Source organism: Pseudorasbora parva, chromosome 13, assembly GCF_024679245.1.
Source record: "Pseudorasbora parva isolate DD20220531a chromosome 13, ASM2467924v1, whole genome shotgun sequence".
In the NCBI taxonomy this organism is placed as follows: domain Eukaryota; kingdom Metazoa; phylum Chordata; class Actinopteri; order Cypriniformes; family Gobionidae; genus Pseudorasbora; species Pseudorasbora parva.
Genome location: NC_090184.1, coordinates 5819623 through 5840683, shown reverse-complemented (window position 1 = coordinate 5840683; position 21061 = coordinate 5819623). Strand labels below are relative to the sequence as shown.

The 21061-nt window shown below is 38.3% G+C and overlaps 1 protein-coding gene across 2 annotated transcripts in view; it reads right to left on the bottom strand.

Annotated features, from left to right (window-relative positions):
• Positions 1–21061, bottom strand: part of LOC137038456 (phosphatidylethanolamine-binding protein 4) — a 188439-nt gene that overhangs the window by 104386 nt on the left and 62992 nt on the right. For both annotated transcript variants that reach the window (XM_067413032.1, XM_067413031.1), the window contains exon 4: positions 5899–5997. In XM_067413032.1, the coding sequence (XP_067269133.1) occupies positions 5899–5997 (99 nt within the window). The remainder of the gene's footprint in view (positions 1–5898; positions 5998–21061) is intronic.

The window sequence follows — 21061 nt, the reverse complement described above, 5'->3', positions numbered from 1 at the left end:
CCGTAAGACTTTCGTTCATCTTCAGAACACAAACGAAGATCTGTTGATGAAAATGTGAGACGAATGTCTGTCCCTCTGTTGACAGGTACGCAACTACCACTTTGATGCATCAAAAATTCATAAAGAGATCACAAAACTATTCCATGTGGTTTAGTCCAAATTTCACTTCATATGATGGACAGATTTAATTTAGGCTTTTATTCCCATATAAACATTAACCAGCTCACACATTAGTTGTGGTCAACTGAAGTATAGTCAAGAAGTATAATCGCTTGATGTGCGAGAGAAGGAAGCAGAAAATGACTTTGTTCTATTTAGAAAAATAATTGAGTAAAAGCTTTAAAGTATGTGATATTTATTGCACTTAAGTATGAAAATACTTTTTTTAAAATATTAAATAAACTTAAAGGTCCCGTTCTTCATGTGTTTTCGAAGCTTTGATTACGTTTACTGTGTGCAATATAACATGAGTTCATGTTTCGTGTGTAAAAAATCACAGTATTTTTCACACAATGGACTTATCTGTACAGCGCTGTTTCCTCTGTCCTAAAAACGGCCTGATGATTTCCTTGTTCTATGAAGTCCCTCCTACAGAAACACGTAACGAGTTCTGATTGGGCCAGCGCTTCCCGTGTTGTGATTGGACGGCAGCTTAGCGCACTTTGCCCAGAAAGGTCCCGCCTCTTACCATAACGGGGAGATGCAAGCGCTGAATGCGCGCTCTTCTCCACGAGGGAGAGCAACAAGGCCACGCCCCCTATTTTGCGTGTTCTTGTCGGCGGAGGGTTAATCAACAAACGGTTCTAGTGACGTCATTACAGCAGGAAGTGCAGGGCTGTAGTCCAAACCGGCCGTTCACTGTAGGCTTTGAAAGGGAACTTCTGTTAAATAAAATATCTCGGTTGGCATTGAACTTTGAGCTTTATCATTTTACCGGTATTATTTATGCTCCAACAGCAACATTTTACACTAACTTAAGTTTGAAAGATGGAATCGCGAAGAACGGGACCTTGAAGTTTTGAAAGTAAAAGTATAAGTTAATGGAAAATACAAAAAAGCAACAAAAAAAAAAGAACCAAAAAAAGTGATCCACGCTGGTAAAAAGAGTCACAATGAGTTATCGTTATTGTTTTGTATTTGACCTTTTTTTATTTATTTTTTTACTTTATAATTATCTTTACAACCGTTTTAATTATCCTTGTTTTTAATTTTTAGTTCTTATACATGGTATTCTAATTTCTCATGCATATGTTACCACTATTTTGAATTCCCATTGGGTATAAAATGTGCTATACAAATAAACTTGCCTTGACTTGTCTAATATCTATAGGAAAAAACATATTCAAAACATGTTTTCAAATGGCTTGATTAATATTAATGAGACAGACAGTCTATATATTAGGACCTACTGTACCGCACAGATCTAAAACACATCAGATGCTTTCTCCAACAGTTAACCAAACGTTCACTTAAGTCATAACAGATGATGTGAATACATGGCAATATTTTGAAATACTGTAATAATTCTGTGTATATGTGTATATCGGGATCACGCACTGTCTGATGTTGGATCTGTCAATTAGCTCAAGATTGATTTGTTTACATCAGCATGAGTTTGAAAATCACATTTCATTGGTTCAGACTCATGCCGTCGAGAATTCGCTATGAATATTCATAAAGTGGGAATGCTGTGCTTTAAAACGATACCAAACCTCTGCTGAGTGGAAGAGCCAGTGTTCGGGAAGGAAGCAGAGAAGAAAAATGGACAAGGGAAAGGTACTCCTTTCAGAAAACTCACAAATAAAGATACTTTTAGAGGTTTAATGTCTATTTGGAGCATTGGGATAGCTAGACGAGGTCTTAAAGAACTTTTGTGAAAACCTCAAATAATCGACAAATATGGTCATGTCTATAATATGAGTAGTCCTCAGTTTCCATGGCTACAGATTAGTTAATCGTCTTCCAGCTGTTCCTGTTTAGTTATTTATACTCCCCATTCTGTTCAGTCCTTTATCTGTTATTGTTTAGTGCATGTGTATTTTTACTCTGTGTTTACAGTAAAGTCTATTTTAAAGCGTTATTTATATTCCATATTCCTTGACTAAACGGATCAACCTCGGCCGGTTTTTGCTCAGCTTCTGGCTTCTTCCAGGTCCTCAACCCACCACCCCTTCGGCTCAACCTTCACCCACTTCAACTACTCTGTTGTCCTCAATCACTCAACCGTCACCTCGGTCAACCGAGTCCCCATCTTCAGCTCTGTCCTAACAGCCAACAGGTCGGCCCTGGCCGTGGGTGTCACCCTCTCTGCTCCGCCGGTTCCTCCACACACCGTATCCCGCCTCCATTGTTTGGCTCCCAGTTTCCAAACATCCCTTCAGCCAAAGCTCCACTCTGGCATTTGTCTCCCCCAACTCCTCCTGGTTGTCCCGGTCCAACACTAGCTCCACACCCTCCACCGCCCTCTTTCCTCCTGTTGGACTATTTCTGTTACGGTGCATGGTCGTGCCTTCCGGGAGGGGGAGCTAATGTCATGATTATGTTCTGTTTAGTGTAATTGTTAGTTTATATGGCTACTGCTTCTGCAAGAACCAATGAGGTTCATTATCTTGTTACGGAGATGTCTGAGCTTTAGCGAGAACCAATGAGGTTCATTCTCGTGTTACGCAGCACGTTTGAGCTTCAGCAAGAACCAATGAGGTTCATTCTCGTGTTACGCAGCACGTTTGAGCTTCAGCAAGAACCAATGAGGTTCATTCTCGTGTTAGGCAGCATGTTTGAGCTTCAGCAAGAACCAATGAGGTTCATTCTCGTGTTAGGCAGCATGTTTGAGCTTCAGCAAGAACCAATGAGGTTCATTCTCGTGTCACGCAGCACGTTTGAGCTTCAGCAAGAACCAATGAGGTTCATTCTCGTGTTACGCAGCACGTTAAAGCTTCTGGTTATGTTCGCTGATCTATGTTTATATGTGAATAAAAGCCTAAAATTCATAATATAAAGTGATTGTGTCTCTTCAGAAAATATGGATTTAACAACTTGATTCATATGGATTCAGGGACGTTTTCAGCCCAGGATTTAATGTCCAAGACCAGCCCTAACAAGCACCTAAACCTAGCACCTAAATGTTTTTTCTGTTCTGTACATGGTAGATAGGCCTATGCGGATTCACTTTTTCTCTCTGACTTTGTGCTTGTGTACAGTGAGACAGAGCATCCGTGCTCTCTACCAATTGACATTTTTTAATGCATAGCATAAACTGATGCACTGCTTTAAACACAAAGAAAAGATGTGTTATGATTGGTTAACTCAATTATCAGTCATGCAATAACGTTGCATGCTTTTCCTGCATGTAGAGAGAAAGCGGCAGAGAAGTCCGGCTTTCTGCGTCCCGTGTGCAACCACTTTTGAGTCAAGGTGGTACTACCCGTCCGATTTATGAGTGGCTCATCTGGAATTCTCCCGATGCCCACTCTGGGCCTGTATGGATTCATTTTACAATCTCCTAATGAACTTTCTGAAGTATCATAGTAGTTGAGCAGCAGTGACAGAAATCTCTCAGATTGTATTAAAAAGATTTGTGTTCCGAAGATGAACAAAAGTCTTACGGGTTTGGAACTCACCTTTTAATGTAAATGTAAGGAAATAAATAAATATAACTGTAACGAAGTTAGCAGCTGGGAAGGAAGGAGGCGGGAACCGGCGAACGTTTAACCACATTTATTAATTCCAAATAAATAAACAAAATGAAAGTAAAACCACGGGCAGCCCCTCACGGACGAATGCCCGCAAACACACAAAATAAAACGTGGGCAGCCCCTCACGGACGACTGCCCACAAACACATAAAACAAAACTAAACATAATTTCCAGGCCTGGTCCTCTCTCGTCTTCCCTCTGCCATCGTTCCTCCTTTTATGGTCCCATCACATGGCCGCGAGACAAGACCGGTGTGCCACGCAGCTGGCACTCGTTAACATTAATCACCGGCCCGCTCTCGCGGTCCCTCGCACCGCTGCTTGCCACACCACATACCCCCATCGCCCCTCGCAGGCCGGGGGGCACTCCCGAGACTGGGGGGGGGGGGGGGGGGGATCACGGCGGCCGCGGCACCTGGGGGTAAGGACAGAGGGGCGAGAGAAATGTAGATGGGAGCACGAGGAGCCCGCGGACGAGAGAGGGGAGAGAGGGGGAAAAAAAGAAAGAAAAAGAAAAAAAAAATTCTGGTCCGGTTCCCAGACACACTGCCGTTCGGCCCTCCGCCCACTGAGAGGCTCTTCCTCGCGGTGCTGTGCGATGGCACTGGATGCCTGGTGGGCAGCTCGATTCTCCTCCGCCCCCTGGCGGCCGGCGGTGACTCCTCCTTCTGAGGGACCCGGCAGCGAGCCCCGCGCTCTCTGCTCCTCCCCTCTCAGGCGGATGGCAGCAGGCTCCGGCTCACGGCAAGCGCGGCGACTCCTCCGCTCCCTCTCGGACGGCAGCCACCCCACCTCGACCCAGGGGCACGGCAGCGAGGTCTCTGTCCCACCTTCCTCGCTCCAGCACCATCGCCTCGGGCAGCCCTCGCGGTCCTCATTCATCCGCGCTGCCCGACCTCCTCAGCACCGCGATCCCCCTCAGCAGCGAGGGCTCTTCGACAGCATGTCCCTCCTTCCCCCCAGGTTTTGGCACCAGTGTAACGAAGTTTGTAGATGGGAAGGAAGGAGGCGGGAACCGGCGAACGTTTAACCACATTTATTAATTCCAAATAAATAAACAAAATGAAAGTAAAACCGCGGGCAGCCCCTCACGGACGACTGCCCACAAACACATAAAACAAAACGAAACATAATTTCCAGGCCTGGTCCTCTCTCGTCTTCCGCTGCCATCGTTCCTCCTTTTATGCTCCCGTCACATGGCCGCGAGACGAGACCGGTGTGCCACGCAGCTGGCACTCGTTAACATTAATCACCGGCCCGCTCTCGCGGTCCCTCGCCCGCTGCTTGCCACACCACAATAACATCTTCAATTGAATCTTTATGATACTTCCTGTATAACTAGGTGTAAAAAACACAACAAAGTGGACAATAGTTGTAGTCCTGTTGCACTCCGCTTTCCTGTCTCTCTAAAACAGAACTGACGTGCAATCATTCCCGTTCCACAAGAGAGCCATTCGACCACATGATTTCCAGAAACATTTCAAAACAGAGAAGCATGAATGTGGGGAATGTAATTCATCAAAAAAATCATTTTTGGTATCTTGTGTACGTGAGACACGTCAGTCATTTTTCTAGATGCTAGTTACAAACTTTATGGAATCAATGGGTTCCCTTGTGAACCAATAAGACCTCAGCAAGAAAATCTGAGAAAGAAAGTACATATAAAAAAATAGCCTGCGAGATTAAGAAAGGATGAAAGAATATTGACTTATTATTGAGCAATTAAAGTGTGTCTCATTCCCGGTTGTTTAAACAAGGCGTCCCCATGCACTGCCTGATGAATCTGCCTCTAGATCCCGTCGGAGCGGAGCGCTGATGACTAACATGATATTTTTACTCAGTAATTATGTAACTCATCGGAAACGCAGCACAAGTGTGAAGCACATGGAAGGTGCAGATACGGTCCACGCGATCCAGGAATTGTTTGCCCACCAAAGTGTTTCTGACACCTTTTGCTTTGCACATTATGTCCAGGATTGTCCGTGCCAAGCTCTGCTTTAAGCAACCTTTATTTTAAGGCTTTGTTCTTGGTAATATTCATATAAAATGTATTGACTTATATTAAATGGCTTTAAGAATTATTATATCACAGACAAACATTCATGAAGTCAGAGGTTATAACGCTCAATACGTTTTTGGAACTGTGAAATTAGGAAGAGACAGCTTCTGCGGTTCAAAGTGTTTTTTTGGAAGATGTGACGTACCTTAATGTCAACCAGTAACCAATGTCTCCAGTAAGCACGAGAGGGTTTCTTACGACTAGGAGCATCTGGGTCCACCATTAATAGAGTGTATTTCTTCTCCTAGACAGAAAGAAAGACAGGAGGAAAGAATAAAGTATTTGACATCAGAACTTCATAATTAACCATTCAAAATGATTTATTTTCTGTATGTTATATGGAATAGCTAAGATAAGAGATATATGAGATCAAATATATGATATATTTATATGAGATATGATATGAGTGATATGATATACAGTATGATAAGTGATGTAAGATATGAGATAAATGTTATGATATAAATGATATGAGATATGATACATGATATATTATGATACATGATATGAGATACAAGAATTCATATGATTAATATGATATATATGATTGATGATATGATATGATTAATTTGATATGATATAATTTATACCAATACCACACAACTACCGCAAAAAGACAATATTCATTTTAACTCCAGATCAATTTGTTTGATTACAAACTGATTCTTGAAATTTGGCTACATCCTTGATAGTAATGTAATAATGATGTATTCAAAAAAATTATATTTGTTATTGCTTTTTAATGCTCCTCAGCATGGATCTGAGCTTTAGTTTCCTTCAGTGATTTCCTATACAAACATTAGTTACTTTAACTATTTCTGAGAACCCAGCGTATTTAGCAAGTGACGTACGGAAGAAAACTTTAATTAGTTACTGATATTCTTAGGCAACCTTCCATTCTCACACATTCACCAAATCACAATCTGTCTGCGAAGTTTTCTTTACTTTCTCTCTCATAAAAAAACACTTCTCCATAAACAACCTGGCACATATTTTGGGTGCTACACATTAACAATGACTGACCAACTTAATTGCTCCAACTACTCATCTTCGCAAGTCCCCTTAAAGTTGAGGAACTGGGAGAGCAGATTGAATTATTGCGTGAGCACATTTGTCATCCCTGGTGCCGAGCCCAAAATCTGCCAGACCATATGATAGCGTTATTATTATACGCCTCTCTCAAGAAAACAGTACTGTCAATCACGATTGTTGCCATGCAACAATAGCCCATCCCCACAACATCAAGACACTAGTAAAACACTGTATAAATTAAACAATCCAGTATGGTATTTCCATAAATGGAATATTAAAGGGACAGTTCACACAAAAAATTTTAAATTCTGTCATCATTTACTCATCCTCACGTTATTCTAATCCAAACCTGTATTTGTTCTTCTGGTGAACACAAAATAAGATATAGTGAAGAATTGGGCTTACTAAAGAGTTGATGGGCCCTAATGGATGGATGCCTGTTTCGGCCACTAGATGAAAAAATAAAAAGAGTAATTACAACTTTTTATCTCACAATTATAACTTTTTTTCCCTCACAATTGCGAGTTATAAAGTCACAATTCTGACTGAGAAAAAAAAGTATCAAGCAATTGTGAGTTTATATCTCAGAATTCAAGTCACATTTACACATTACATTTACATTATAGAGCTTTATACAATACAACTTGTTTTAAAGCAACTTCGCATGAATAAACAGGAAAATTAATATTAATGTTGTAAAATTCATCCATTATGAAACTAATTTATTTAATTATAGTGTCATTATTTAGCACAATTTAGTTTAGGGTTGTTTCAACTCAGTTCAATAAACGTGTCAATGTTGCAAATGCCCTCAGTTTATCACAATAGAAATGCATTTAAACATAAAACGACCAAAAATTATATAGCATACATAATTTATTGTACATTAGCTACTATTGTACATTATATATTAAACAGAGGCCATATGCTTCATTTAATTTGTTTAGATATTTTTTTTCTTGCCAGTCAAATAAAAATGTTCTCATTTCATCTGCAGCCTCAAGACAATTTATAATCAACTCTAATCAGACAAGCCTATATTTTAGCAACTACAGCATGGAATTAAAAATCCCTGATATTCAAAGGTCTCTAGAGCCTAAATCCTTTGCTCACCTGACACAAAGCAATAAGCTCAAACAACCATAAGCCTAATAATCGGATGATGTTTAAGTTTAAGTGATAGCAGCTCCAGGCGATATTCAAAAAGCCAGAACAATGCTGCCTCCTCCACGGGCTGTCACAGTAAACCCTGACTGGATCTCACTGATCTGACCCCCCTGTGGACAGATTAAACACCCTCCTCAGACCTGTTGCTGAAATGCGATCCAGTTCTTTTATTGGCCATGATGAAAAGCAGGAGGTGAATGAATGATTAGTACTTAAATACATCTTTTTTATTTAAGATTAGTATTTAAATAAATCTTAAATAAAGATTTCAATGCTACACTTGAAAGTTGGATCCAACTTAAAGTTGGATATATATTATATCCTACATTATCTCCATATGTACTGTATATTCTCATAAAGCAATATATACTATATAGCAAATCTCAGTGATTGTTTATATTCCTGCAAAAATATAAACTGTTATCTCTATTTTGGCTACATGCACATGAATTTGAATGACATCTCATTCTTAATCCATAGGGTACAGCTATAACAGCTTCAACTCTTCTTAGAAGACTTTCCACAAGCTTTAGGAGTGTTATTATGGGAATTTTTGACCATTCTTCTAGAAGCAAATTTGTGAGGTCAGGCACTGATGTTTGACAAGAAGGCCTGGCTCACAGTCTCCGCTCTAATTTATCCCAAAGGTGCTCTATCGGGTTGAGGTTAGGACTCTGTGCAGGCAAATTAATTTCCTCCACACCAAACTCACTCCTCCATGTCTTTATGGACCGACGCTTTGTGCACTGGTGCGCAGTCGCGTTGGAACAGGAAGCAAATCCCCAAACTGTTCCCACAAATTTGGGGGAATGAAATTGTCAAAAATGTCTTGGTATGCTGAAGAATTAAAGAGATAATTTTCCTGGAACTAAGGGGCCAAGCCCAACCCCTGAAAAACAACCCCACACCATAATCACCCCTTCACCAAACTTTACACTTGGCACAATGCAGCCAGGCAAGTACCGTTATCCTGACAACCGCTAAAACCAGACTCGTCTATCGGATTGCCAGACCGAGAAGTGTGATTGATCACTCCAGAGAATATGTCTCTAGTTCTCTACAGTCCAGTGCAGGAGTGCTTTACACCACTGCATCTGACACTTTGCATTGCACTTGGTGATGTAAGGCTTGGATGAGCTGCTCGGCCATGGAAACCCATTCCATGAACCTCTCTACGCACTGCTCTTGAGCTAATCTAAAGGTCCAACAAAGTTTGAAGATTTTCTAAAGCCAGGGACACATTGTGTGATTTATAATAGTCCTTTACGAATGTTTCTTGTCAGACTGTATGAAAATGATCCCATCTGTAAGCCATGTCACACTGTTAGATCTAAGTTGTCATTAATGTCAGACTGTATTATAGTTGAGGTGCTGACACACGCAAGAAAACTCGTCCGGAGTTTTATATCATCAATTAATGACGCCTTCAGTGACAGTGAGCTGCATTATACACAGGATTGAAATGGTGGCTACAAAGAAATCTTTAGTGCTCTTTTTGATCATCATTGGTTTTTGTAAGAAGTCATACTGCAGGATTGTGCATCCAATCTTCTGACACTGCCAGAATTAAGCGTTATTTCCAAGTTACAACCCCATATTATAGATGCGTCAACAGATGTGAGATGAACCGTGGTGCAAGTGCGTGCCGATCTGTAGGTGGAGAATACGATTAGATTAGCACCCAGGTTGGGAAACACAGGATTAGATAATTGCATTAATGAGAAATTGAATCAGAATTGAACAGCGACTGAAAGCAGCTGCCTATTAGTGGGTACCGAAAATGCACTGTACTACCGGTACTATAAAAAAGCTGGTATCATTATATATTTACAATTTTTACAAGTAAGTGAATCCTCTGTGTATCTGTAGTGCATTTTTTCTTTTGGGAATTTTCAGTGGTGATGTGACCACATTAGTGACCACATTACTCACAATATTTATTAATACTACAAAATGGGACAGAATAATGTATGAAGCACATGAATTAGGACACACTTCGTGAATTTCTGTGAAGCTGCTTTAGAACATGTATTATGAAAAGAGCAATGCAAATAAATTTGACTTGACAGAAACCTTTAATTGTAACATTATTGGGGGCTCGTCCGGGAGCCAGAGCTCTGCTCCTGTAAACCTGCTTTAGGGATCTGTCAGATTCTGTCAAATCCCTTCCATGTCCATTCCTGGTTTTCTTCTGAAGAGACTAAGTGTAAGTGACTGGCATTGAATAAAGCATTGATAGACAAGTTTGGCTAATTATTCTTTCACAACAGTCTCATGCCAACAAGTGTAATGTTTATTTAAAAAACAGTGTGATACTTGCATATTTTAAATGTATTTTTTTTATTTGAAATAGGTACTGCACACTTGCCAGCTTGATTTTCATTGTAAGTGCCTTACTATAAACATGTCTTTCATTGCTTTTTACAAACTGACTGACAAGTTGTAATTATAATCTGACAACATGCCACAGATGCTTTTAATAGAGCTAATGTTGTATTTAAATGCAAAAAATATTTAAGAGGAGAGTACTTCAATATATTAGACATTGTATGAGTTTGTGTGCGGTTTCAAAACTTTTATGTCGATGAACAAGTCCAAACTTTTATTTGTTATTCCAGTCTCAACAATCATATTATTGTAACATCAGTACACTACTGACATTAAGACCTATTTTCAGTATTTCCCCTAATAAATGTGGAGAAAGCACATGCATTATGTGGGTGTGTGTCGCTGGGGTAGAGAATATATGTGTGCATGTGTATAATTAATGTGCATTTAGACAGATGGAGGAAGCAAATGCAGTGGAAAGAGAGGACAGGGAAGGTGTGAAGAGATGCAGTCTTCCCCCCACCAGCTGGGACGGGGTATGGTTTAGGTGTACTAAAAAAAACATAATATCTTAATATTTGTGGATTTAAGTCATTTGAAATTCATGAACAAGTTCTGATTGTTGGTAGACATTATCCTTGTTTGAGAAAAATTCCAAGCCTGGGGCTTTTTTGACTTGGCTTGTAAGCAACCACCTGGAAATGCCCTTAAAAGCATCTTGAACATAGTAACGTGTGTGTATATTTCCCATAATCCTTCTGAAGAAAGGGTCTGGAAAACCAAGAGTGAAAATCATTTCACTGGCGCAATGGCCTAGCTGTTAACATGCTTCAGATTTTAAGGACTAATATAATAATGGTTTAATGGTTTAGCAACAATGGAAACAAATCCCTGGTGTGTTTCAGGCTTTGTTTTTATCTTGTAGCTATTGGTATTTTTTTGGTGGCAAAATAATATGCACTAGGGATTTCACACATTTTGGATTCCTATAGCCTCTTTGCATGGGACAGGGCTATTAAGGACATTTTTAACACTTTCAGTATATTGCTTTTCAAAACAATCAACAAAATTCAATATTGCTTGACCTCAGACACATTTTGCAGCTATTCCACTGGGGCTGCTGTTTTGTCTAGTATTGTGACGCACATCAGAGTATAAACAGATTATTAAAAAAGAGAAAATGTAGGGTAGGGACTTGATTATGCACCGGTTCCTTAAGTGGATTTCAAGATGTCAGTGTTGCATGTACTCAAAAATGGAGGCAGATGAACCCAAACTTGAAGGGGCAATAAGCAGACTAAATGATTGGAGTCCTGCATACGTCACAGGAGAGACGCCTGTCATTTCACTGGAAGGTCTAGTTATGTCATTTTTATTAAACATAATGAGGTCAAAATGTACTACTAGTGGAATAACTTCCACATAGAACTAAAGATTTACCAACAACCAAGGGATCTTTACACTACAACAGAGTTGTCAGGGTACCTAATTTTGACTTCTATACAATACCAGACTAAAATACCTCGATACTGAATCAATACCACGAGCGCAAAAACAGTAAAGTAACTGAATAATATGACCAAACTTACTATTCATTGTTTCATAAATATATATATATATATATATATATATATATATATATATATATATATATATATATATATATATATATATATATATATATATATATATATATATATATATATATAAAAGTAACTAAAAACTCACTTGGCCAACTTGTTCCTGTTCTGCTTTTTGACTATCCCCTCCACTTATTGCAATAATTATTACATACCAGTTTGAGCATCCTTTGCAACAATAACATTATCAATCTTGTTAACATTCACTAACCATTCACTTTTCTGAACAGTTTGGGAGGACCAAAAAATTATTTTATAATGTTGGGAATTTTATATTTTTTTAATGTAATATTATGATGACAATATAGATATTTAGGTTTTTGTTTTGTTTTTAAAAATAAGCAAAAATTCTAATTACAAAAACAGTGCTTTATGTTTCAGCTATAGTAGGTTTATTTAAAAGTAGCATTACGGAAAGAAATTAAATTAAAGCTGCGAGCAGCGATGACGGGCCCAAGCCGGTGGCTTCAGGCAAATTGTGCAAGACAGGCAATATGCATTTAAACAGGAGAGTATTTTAAAATCGCTTAAATATGCCACATTTACCGCAGCAGCTGGTGCCGCTTTGACCACAAACCACACCCATGATGTAATTTAAATATAGATGAATTCTAATGTAATATGATATAATAGGTAATTTTCAAATATGTGTAAAGTCCAGAAGGCCAGTATTTAATTCATGGTCTTTTTATTTTATTAACAATTATTAAACTAATTATATAAAACTATATTGTTAGAGCCCTACAAATGAAGTTGGATTCACCACATTAACTGCAGCAGTTGGTGCTGCTATGACAACGAACCACAACAGTCACATCTATGAGATCAATTAAATTTAATTAATCAATTTCATGTCAGATGATGTCACATCAATTTCAAATGAACGCAGAATACCGTCCGAATGGTGATATTGTATTATCCTAACACTTCTCTTCATGTGTTTTTGACCTACCTTAGCTATATACAATCTTATGCAATTAAGCATGCTTTCATTTCAATATTTGTAGCATCCAATAAAAAATGTTAATTACAAAATGACCAATTGGAGCCAAATCACAGAAACTGCACCAATGATTTTAATATTAGTGTCAGGTAAGAGTAAGATGCGCGTCTAAATTTTATGGAAGTTTATTATAAACTTTATTATAAAATTTATTTAGACTGATCTGCTGGCGATTTGACTTCGCCCTGCAACACAGTCTGAAAACCCGTACATTTATTTCTACTGCTTCTGTTACACTTTTGCGGGAACAAATCACAGACTAACTTATTCACTTGGCACACTATTGGCGAGTTTAGTAGTCTGTTTAGTTGACTATCCAATTGCATACAGAGTCATTCAAATAATGCTCGTTGATCAATCTTAAATTGAGCTTGGTCTGGTGATACCCAGACAACTTATAAACTAGAAAATCATGTGAAATTTACTTTTTAAATCAATTTGATTTTTATCAGTAAATAATTAATTTTAAGACATGTGTCTTTTCAAAAACAGCAAATGACCTTCTGTAAAGCCCATGTATAAAACACACACACACACACACACACACACACACACACACACACACACACACACACACACACACACACACACACACACACACACACACACACACACACACACACACACACACACACACAAACACACACACACACAATTTCTCAAAAACACCCAAAAAGATAATTAAACTGACACTTTGCCATAGCAACAGTATATAAAATATCAGGAATCCATTCGTATGTCTATATCTGTCATGTTTTCACATTATACTGATGAAGTTTGAAGTAAATCTGGTGAAAGTAAGACAGTGATTCAAAATTTTTTCAAAAATGTGACACATCCTGCTGCCAGTTGGTGGCGCTATAACTTTGACTGAATATTGGCATGTTTATGTCTTCAGGCCAGGACTCTTGTCAAACATGTGAAGTTTGAGGCAGATCGGACATTGTATGCCTGAGGTTCAACAACTTCCTGTGTCATGGCGAAACATCAACATTTGTGAGGCCGCCACGGACACACCCTTCAGGGAAAACTCAAGATCTTCCCAATTTAACATCACAAAGGCCTTTAGATTAGACTGTGCAAATACGATGTTGATATGATTAAATCTCTAGGAGGAGTTTGTTAAAGTACAACGTCTGGCAATGGCAAAAACTGCACCAATTTACCAAAGAAAATTCAAAATATCTCAGTTCCTGTTGGTTTTTCAGATTTGGCGCCTTGGGTCTTTTTTGTAGGTATTGGGCTGCTGAATGCGTCTACTGAATTTTCATACTCATACATGAAACGTAGCACGAATGACGCTTAATTTAAATTTTGTAGGTGGCGCTATCGAACCATTTTGCCACACTTAATTCTGAAACCCATATCAGATGTATGTTTTCACCACTTCTGATGCGTGTGCAAAGTTTCATGAGTTTTCATGCGTGTTTAGGCCATCAAAAATGTAATTCATTTGGGAAAAGAAAAATGATGGTTTGAGCAATTACAGTGAGGTCCTCACACCTTAAGCCCTAAATATCTGAGTTCCTGTTCGTCGGAGCTAATGACTGTAAATTAGAAAGTTGTTCGGCTGAAAGAGAACAATATATATAGAGAGTTTGGTGACTGAAGATAAAACTAACCCCCCCACTTTTGACAAAAGATTGCATTACTTTTGTCAAAAGATGGCGCTACTGAGCTCCTCCACCATGCCCGTTTTTAAGTCTTTGCCCATATCTACTGGACAGCATGTTTGATGTGTGTGTTGAGTTTCATGTAATTTGAAGCATTTTAAGAGTCTCAATAGCAGCGAAAAAGAACGTTATAGTTTGATGTGTTGCCGTGGCAACAGTATATACAATACCAGGAAGTGCTTACCAGCTTTATATCTGCTTTGTTTTGCCATTATACTGATGAAGTTTGAAGTAAAGCGGGTAAAAATAAGATGGTGATTTCAAAGCATTTTGAAAGTGACACACTTCCTGCTGCCAGTTGGTGGCGCTATAACTTTGACTCACAAAAGTCATATCCATGTGATCGGCCTCTTACTACGAACACACAGCTGAAGTTTAATCAAAATGAATTAATGAATGCAGAAGTTATAACACACTTCCTGTTTCCCTTTTCTCGCCATAAATTTGTCTCTTCGCCACAGCCTAACCGTTTGAGATATCAAAAAGTTGCTCGCAATTTAGCATCCTCAGTGTCTTGACTTCATGCTGACCGAGTTTGGTGCTGATCGGGTGAATCGTCTAGGAGGAGTATCGCAAATTCCACAGCATGCGTTTTCCGAACAACCCATAATAGCTCACTTCCTGTTGGGCTGACACATAACTTAGAGCACGAAAGTTGTTTGGCCCGATGATCTCTATATGTGTACCGAGTTTCATATATGTACGTGCAAGTGTGTTTGATTTATAGATTTATATGTTTTCAGACCCCACTTTAGGGGGCGCTGTCGAGCCCCCCTGCCACGCCCAGGTACCAGCCTCAGCCCGGCCCTGATGGCCGCAGATTCCAATGTGTGTGCAAAGTTTCAAGAGTTTTCGAGCATGATAAGGGCCCCGAAAGTGCCCGAATAGTCGAAAAAGCTAAATTGTCCTTAGAAGAACAATAGGGCTCTGCGCCCTTTCAGGGCTTGGGCCCTAATAATCAAATATATATAAAAACATTATACACAAATTTATACACTGATTTTTAATAAATATATTCAGTTTTTCAGTCAAGCATGGGGTGATTTTCTATTTTCTTTTGTATGATTAACAATAAAACACACAGAATGTTAGGTCTGTCCCTTTAAGGGCTGAACGGACCCAATTCATTGGAACACATCCGATTTCTCACTCAATTCCGAATGCATTCACTAAAGACATACCCCATAGGGCTGCTCGATTATGGAAAAAATCATAAATCACGATTATTTTGGTCAATATTGAAATCACGATTATTTAACAGGATTATTTCACATGACTTTGGGAATGTGTTGCATTTAGTAAAATACCTTTTCAACAATTCTTAAATTGAAATTGATTGGATTGTTGAATGGATGATTATTAATGGATTATTAAAATAAATAATATAACATATTCAAATCAAAGTATAAAAGTATTCAAGTAAAAATGATAACCACAAATAAATAAGATCCACAATCTCTTGAAAACAAGTATGAAATATTTTGGCAAAATATATTCAACAAATTCCAGCTAGTAACTCGATCAGAATATTAAAGGCTGGCTCACCATCAGCCCCCAGAATTAACTGCAAATAACTGAACTAATATGTAAGAGAAAATAAAAATGACTCAAGTCAACATGCTGGTAGGGCTGCTAATAGGACACTTATAAAATGGAATAAATAAAAAGTAAAAAAGCAAATGTTTTAAAATGAGAAATCTTTTGTAACAACAAAATACACTACTGGTCAGTAATTTATAATTACATTTCAATAAAAACTGATAGTAAAGAAAATTAATATTATTAGAATTTTTTATTTTATTTTGAATAAATGCAATTCTTTTTAACCTTTTATTCATCAAATATATTAGGCAGCAGAACTATTTCCAACACTCATAATAAATTATTTCTGAAGGATCATGTGATAGACTGGATGCCACATGTGACACTGAAGACTGGAGAAATGATCCTAAAAATTCAGCTTTGTATCACAGAAAAAAAAAATAATTTGAAAAAGTATAATAAATTGAAAACAAATAATTTAAATTTGTAATAATATATCACAATTCGATTTTTTTTTTCTGTATTTTTGATCAAATAAATGCAGGCTTGATGAGCAAAAGAAACTTCAGAACGGAATAAGTTATTTGTTTGTGTCTTTCTGATTTCAACAGATAGGGAGTTGTGTTGTAGAGTGTGTCTGTTATGGATGCCTGGGTTACGGAGGATGTTGAGAGGGCTGTGGATTGCTGTTTTTGTTTCTTTATTAGATTGTCATAGGTCACTCTGTGTTTAATTTTAAGTGGTTAAACAAATTTGTGGTGTTCCCTTGAGTTGCAGCCACTATGTAGCAAATCTTGCATGTTTCTGCTCGTCGTCTGAGTCCTCGCAGCCAAACTGTTTCCAGACAACAGAGTTGATTTGACCTTTTTTGCTCACCGAACGCTGCTGTAACTGCCCTCCTTCTGCCATCTTTACTCGCGCAGAGTTTTTAAATTCCTGCGGATGATATGCACACGAGTCACGACCTGAGAGAGTTTGTGGCTTCAGGAGGCGCGGATGTTCGTGTGCGCGTTTTATTCAGAATGCAAGACAAAATATGAGTGTTCTTGCAAAACAGAACTTGCCAAAATAATCATTTTTTCTCGATTTTACTATTTTGAGTCAAAATCGAAATTCAATTCGATTAATTGCACAGCCCTAATACCCCACTGTGTTTACCTGAATACTTGCCAGGATGTGCATTTATACATATTTTTGACATTCGAACTGAAAGAGAATTGAAGTCGCAACTGCAAGTTAACTGAAAGGCGTGTCAGAGTCTGGCAGCGTGAGCACGTCCTGTGCTTTTTTTCCCTCATGCATGGATGTTTCAGTTGCTTTCTTTGTCAAACACTACACGTGCAAATTGTCATGACACCGATGGATTTAATAATGTTTATGTGGAGACAATGTTTCTGGATGAGTGAATGCATTCATGCTTTTAACATGACTGTGGTATGAAGCAGGCCGCAATTACAAGATATCAGGGCCACACGCAAGTCACGGGAATATAAAGAAACAAGGACATTACATTCTACTAAAAAAGTGGAAACAAAGGGTAACGCAGATATGACGCCATTGACAGGCGACTCCCTCAGATGTCCTGGTTCATTGGTTAAAAAAAAACAAACAAAAAAAAACCGCAATTTTCTAACGAATTACAAATAGTTGAAACCATTTGGGATATTGTAAGTACTCAACTGAACAAAATATATAACACTGGTCTAGTGGTTTTTGGACATTTTACTTCCAAAATCCTACATATTGCACATTTAAAGCAGGGAGGTAAGTAATAGCCTTTTCAAATTGATTGGTTATTCTGCTTTATTGCACTCTATTTGTTCTTGCACTTATGTTACATCTGAGCATTGTGTGTATCGGATAGTTTGATTCAGACAATTTTTGCCATTGAAAAGACAAAAAAAAGTGTCAGAATCAACCTGAATTCACCCTACACTCTTTGAAATCATAATTGCATTGCATATTGATTTAAACATCAAATAACTTACTTATAACATCCTTCAATTATTCAGTTATTTGAAACAATTTCATTGTTAACAATAAGTACTAAGTAGTTTCAAATCAATAGCTAGCTACTTTTTTATCCAACAGTAGCCACATTCAAATCCAGACTCAAAACACATCTGTTTAGCTCTGCATTTACTGAATGAGCACTGTCCGACTGATTGCTACTTATCTTATCTATGTATCATCTTTTTTTATTCTTTTTATAACTGTTTTAGTTTACCTTTGTTCTTTTATTTGGTTATTGGTTAAGTTTCGTTACAACTGTATATTTCTATCTCTTATGCATCTGGTGATGATTAATTTATGTGTAAATCATTGTGCATGAAATGTGCTATATAAACTTGCCTTGCCTTGATAGTAACTTATAGTGTAGCTAACTACATTTTCAGAAGGGTAGCTTGAATGTAACTTAACTACTTTAACTTACGAGTAGCTTGTAACTTACCCAGCACCGGAAACAGAGGATATGAACCATGAAACACAGAACATGCAATATAGTAGATCTGTCTTGAACAAACTTAGCATTGAGTCTCTCAGGGTGAGAAATGTAGCCTGACCCCCTTTTGTTTTTTTGTTTTTACCTCATTCGTGGCTGTAAAATCTGTATGTGCTGTTACAGACTCAAATCTATGATTATTTCCTCACTTATTAAACTGTTAAAATAAAAAAAAAGTTGATGAAGCCTTAGCCCCACCGTTAGATTAAGGATTCCTCTGGAAGTATGCAATTAGATTTTTGCCATATTTGCACATGGGCACTATAGTTATATATTTATTTGAATCAATACATTATGGACATTAGGGCTGGGCGATATGACGAAATATATCGTCTGGACGATAGAAAATGTCTATCGTTTTATATTAGGCTCTATCGCTTACGCCACGATAAGGCGTTTATGGCAGAATTTTACGTCAAGATGCACCTCACGCCACGGCATGCCCATGCACGCTGCAATACATAAACAAACATGGAGGAAGACGGTAGTAGACGCGGTTCAGACCAGGGTAATTCTCAGAGTAATTATGCCAGAGTGGTGGCATAGCGCTCAAAACAAACTTCAGACACAGACGCTGCAACGGGCTTTTACGCGTGGCACACCAGCCATATATTGAAATATTTTAATGGCAGGTGTAGGGATGGCGAAAACTAAACATTTTCTTGACCGACCACCGAGCCTCATTAGCCGGTTGAAACCGGTTAACCGATTAGTTTAAAATATGCTGCGCTATTTGAAATAATAGCCGCGAGCCGCGCTCCCTCTGTCTCTCTCTCGCTCACTCACTCACACACACACGCGCTGCCGCCTCCCTTCCACTCACGTCACTTTTTTTAAATCCCCCACAGCGCGAAACACGAGTCCCGCAGAGGAGCTTGTTTGTAATCAGAGGACAAATGGCTCATTAGTTTCGAAATGGTTTGGGTACAAGGTGATCGCGTTGTAAATAAAGGCGTTTGTCCAGCGTTAGAAGCTCATTTGAAACATTGCCGCAGCTCATTTAAGAAAATGACAGCTCCGAAGAGGCCGCTTTAGTTCGAGGTAGTGCTAACAATAATAAAGAAAGACGATCAACACCTTATGTGTTACCACTGAAATGAAGATGTAATATATTTCCAAATGTAAGCCCATCTTAAGCGAAATGCACGCTTCATACTGTCGTCTGCCCTGACTCTAACCTCAAGTGTTTACTTTTTGCAAACCTTGTGAGCGCGCAAACCCAAACGCTGTGACCTCGCGCCAAATGTTTTTATTGGTTTATTAAGTACAAACAGGCGAGTTATGAAAAATTGAGCGCGAGGGATATGTTCAATCACACAAAAAGATTTTGGAATGAGACGGCCACCTGTAGTAGCGTTTAGTCCACTGTCTATAATAGCCTAATTTAGAGATCACTTTTTTATTTATTTTAACCAACAACTTTGATCGGTTAACGTTGATACGGTCAGCCATCGGTCAAACGGTCATCGGTTAACATCCCTAGGCAGGTGTTAACTTTACCAACAGTCTTGCTTTAAAAAAAGGTTCTAAATAAAATAAAAATGTAGTCCATACTACCTTTATTTGTTTTGTATATAATTTCAAACTGCATTTCCACATTGCAATTTTGTATAGACTATTCATAAACTGAATTAACAGAAAAATTGTTATATCGTTATGTATATCGTTATCGGGATATCAAATGAGCTATATCGGGATATGAAATTTTGGCCATATCGCCCAGCCCTAATGGACATAGGATTATTATTGTAAGAAACTGCAAGAAATGTGTAGATAACCAATAAATAGGAAAACAAACATGAAGAGAAAAAGTAGCTAAGACTGAGAGATAAAAGAAGAACAGAGAAAACGAGGCCCCGTTGTGAGTTTATAAGTTCATGGTTTATCCCTGACCCGATACCAAGCCGTGTTGCCCATTCAAAAGCCTATAAATATCCATCCTGCTTTATCCTTCCCTCTCACACAGATGACCATAAACATGCACACACACAAACACACACTCGGGACCCGCAGCTAACGCAACGCAATCAATCCCAAATCCCTCTTTAAGCAGTGAAAACACTTGAACTGGTTGGGTAATTAACAGGTATCTGTGTTGTGATTAAGATACAGAGACAGCTTAAGGATCATCGACTGTAGCTTAGTGCAAGGTTAGCTGATCAATGAGTAAATACAGGGGAAATCGGCCCATTAAAAGAGCACCAGATGAATACTGATCTCAGCACGGGAGAACAATTACCCATAAAATTTACAGTGTATAACTAACAAATGCAATAGTGCTTGTCCTCACAAAATTTTGCATGATCTCAAAACCTAGCAAATCTAAATAGCATATTTGGGCATTATACTCAAAATCAATCATTCAAATGCACCAATGATTGCCAAAATTGCACAATATTTCACTTGAAGTTTTTATCTAT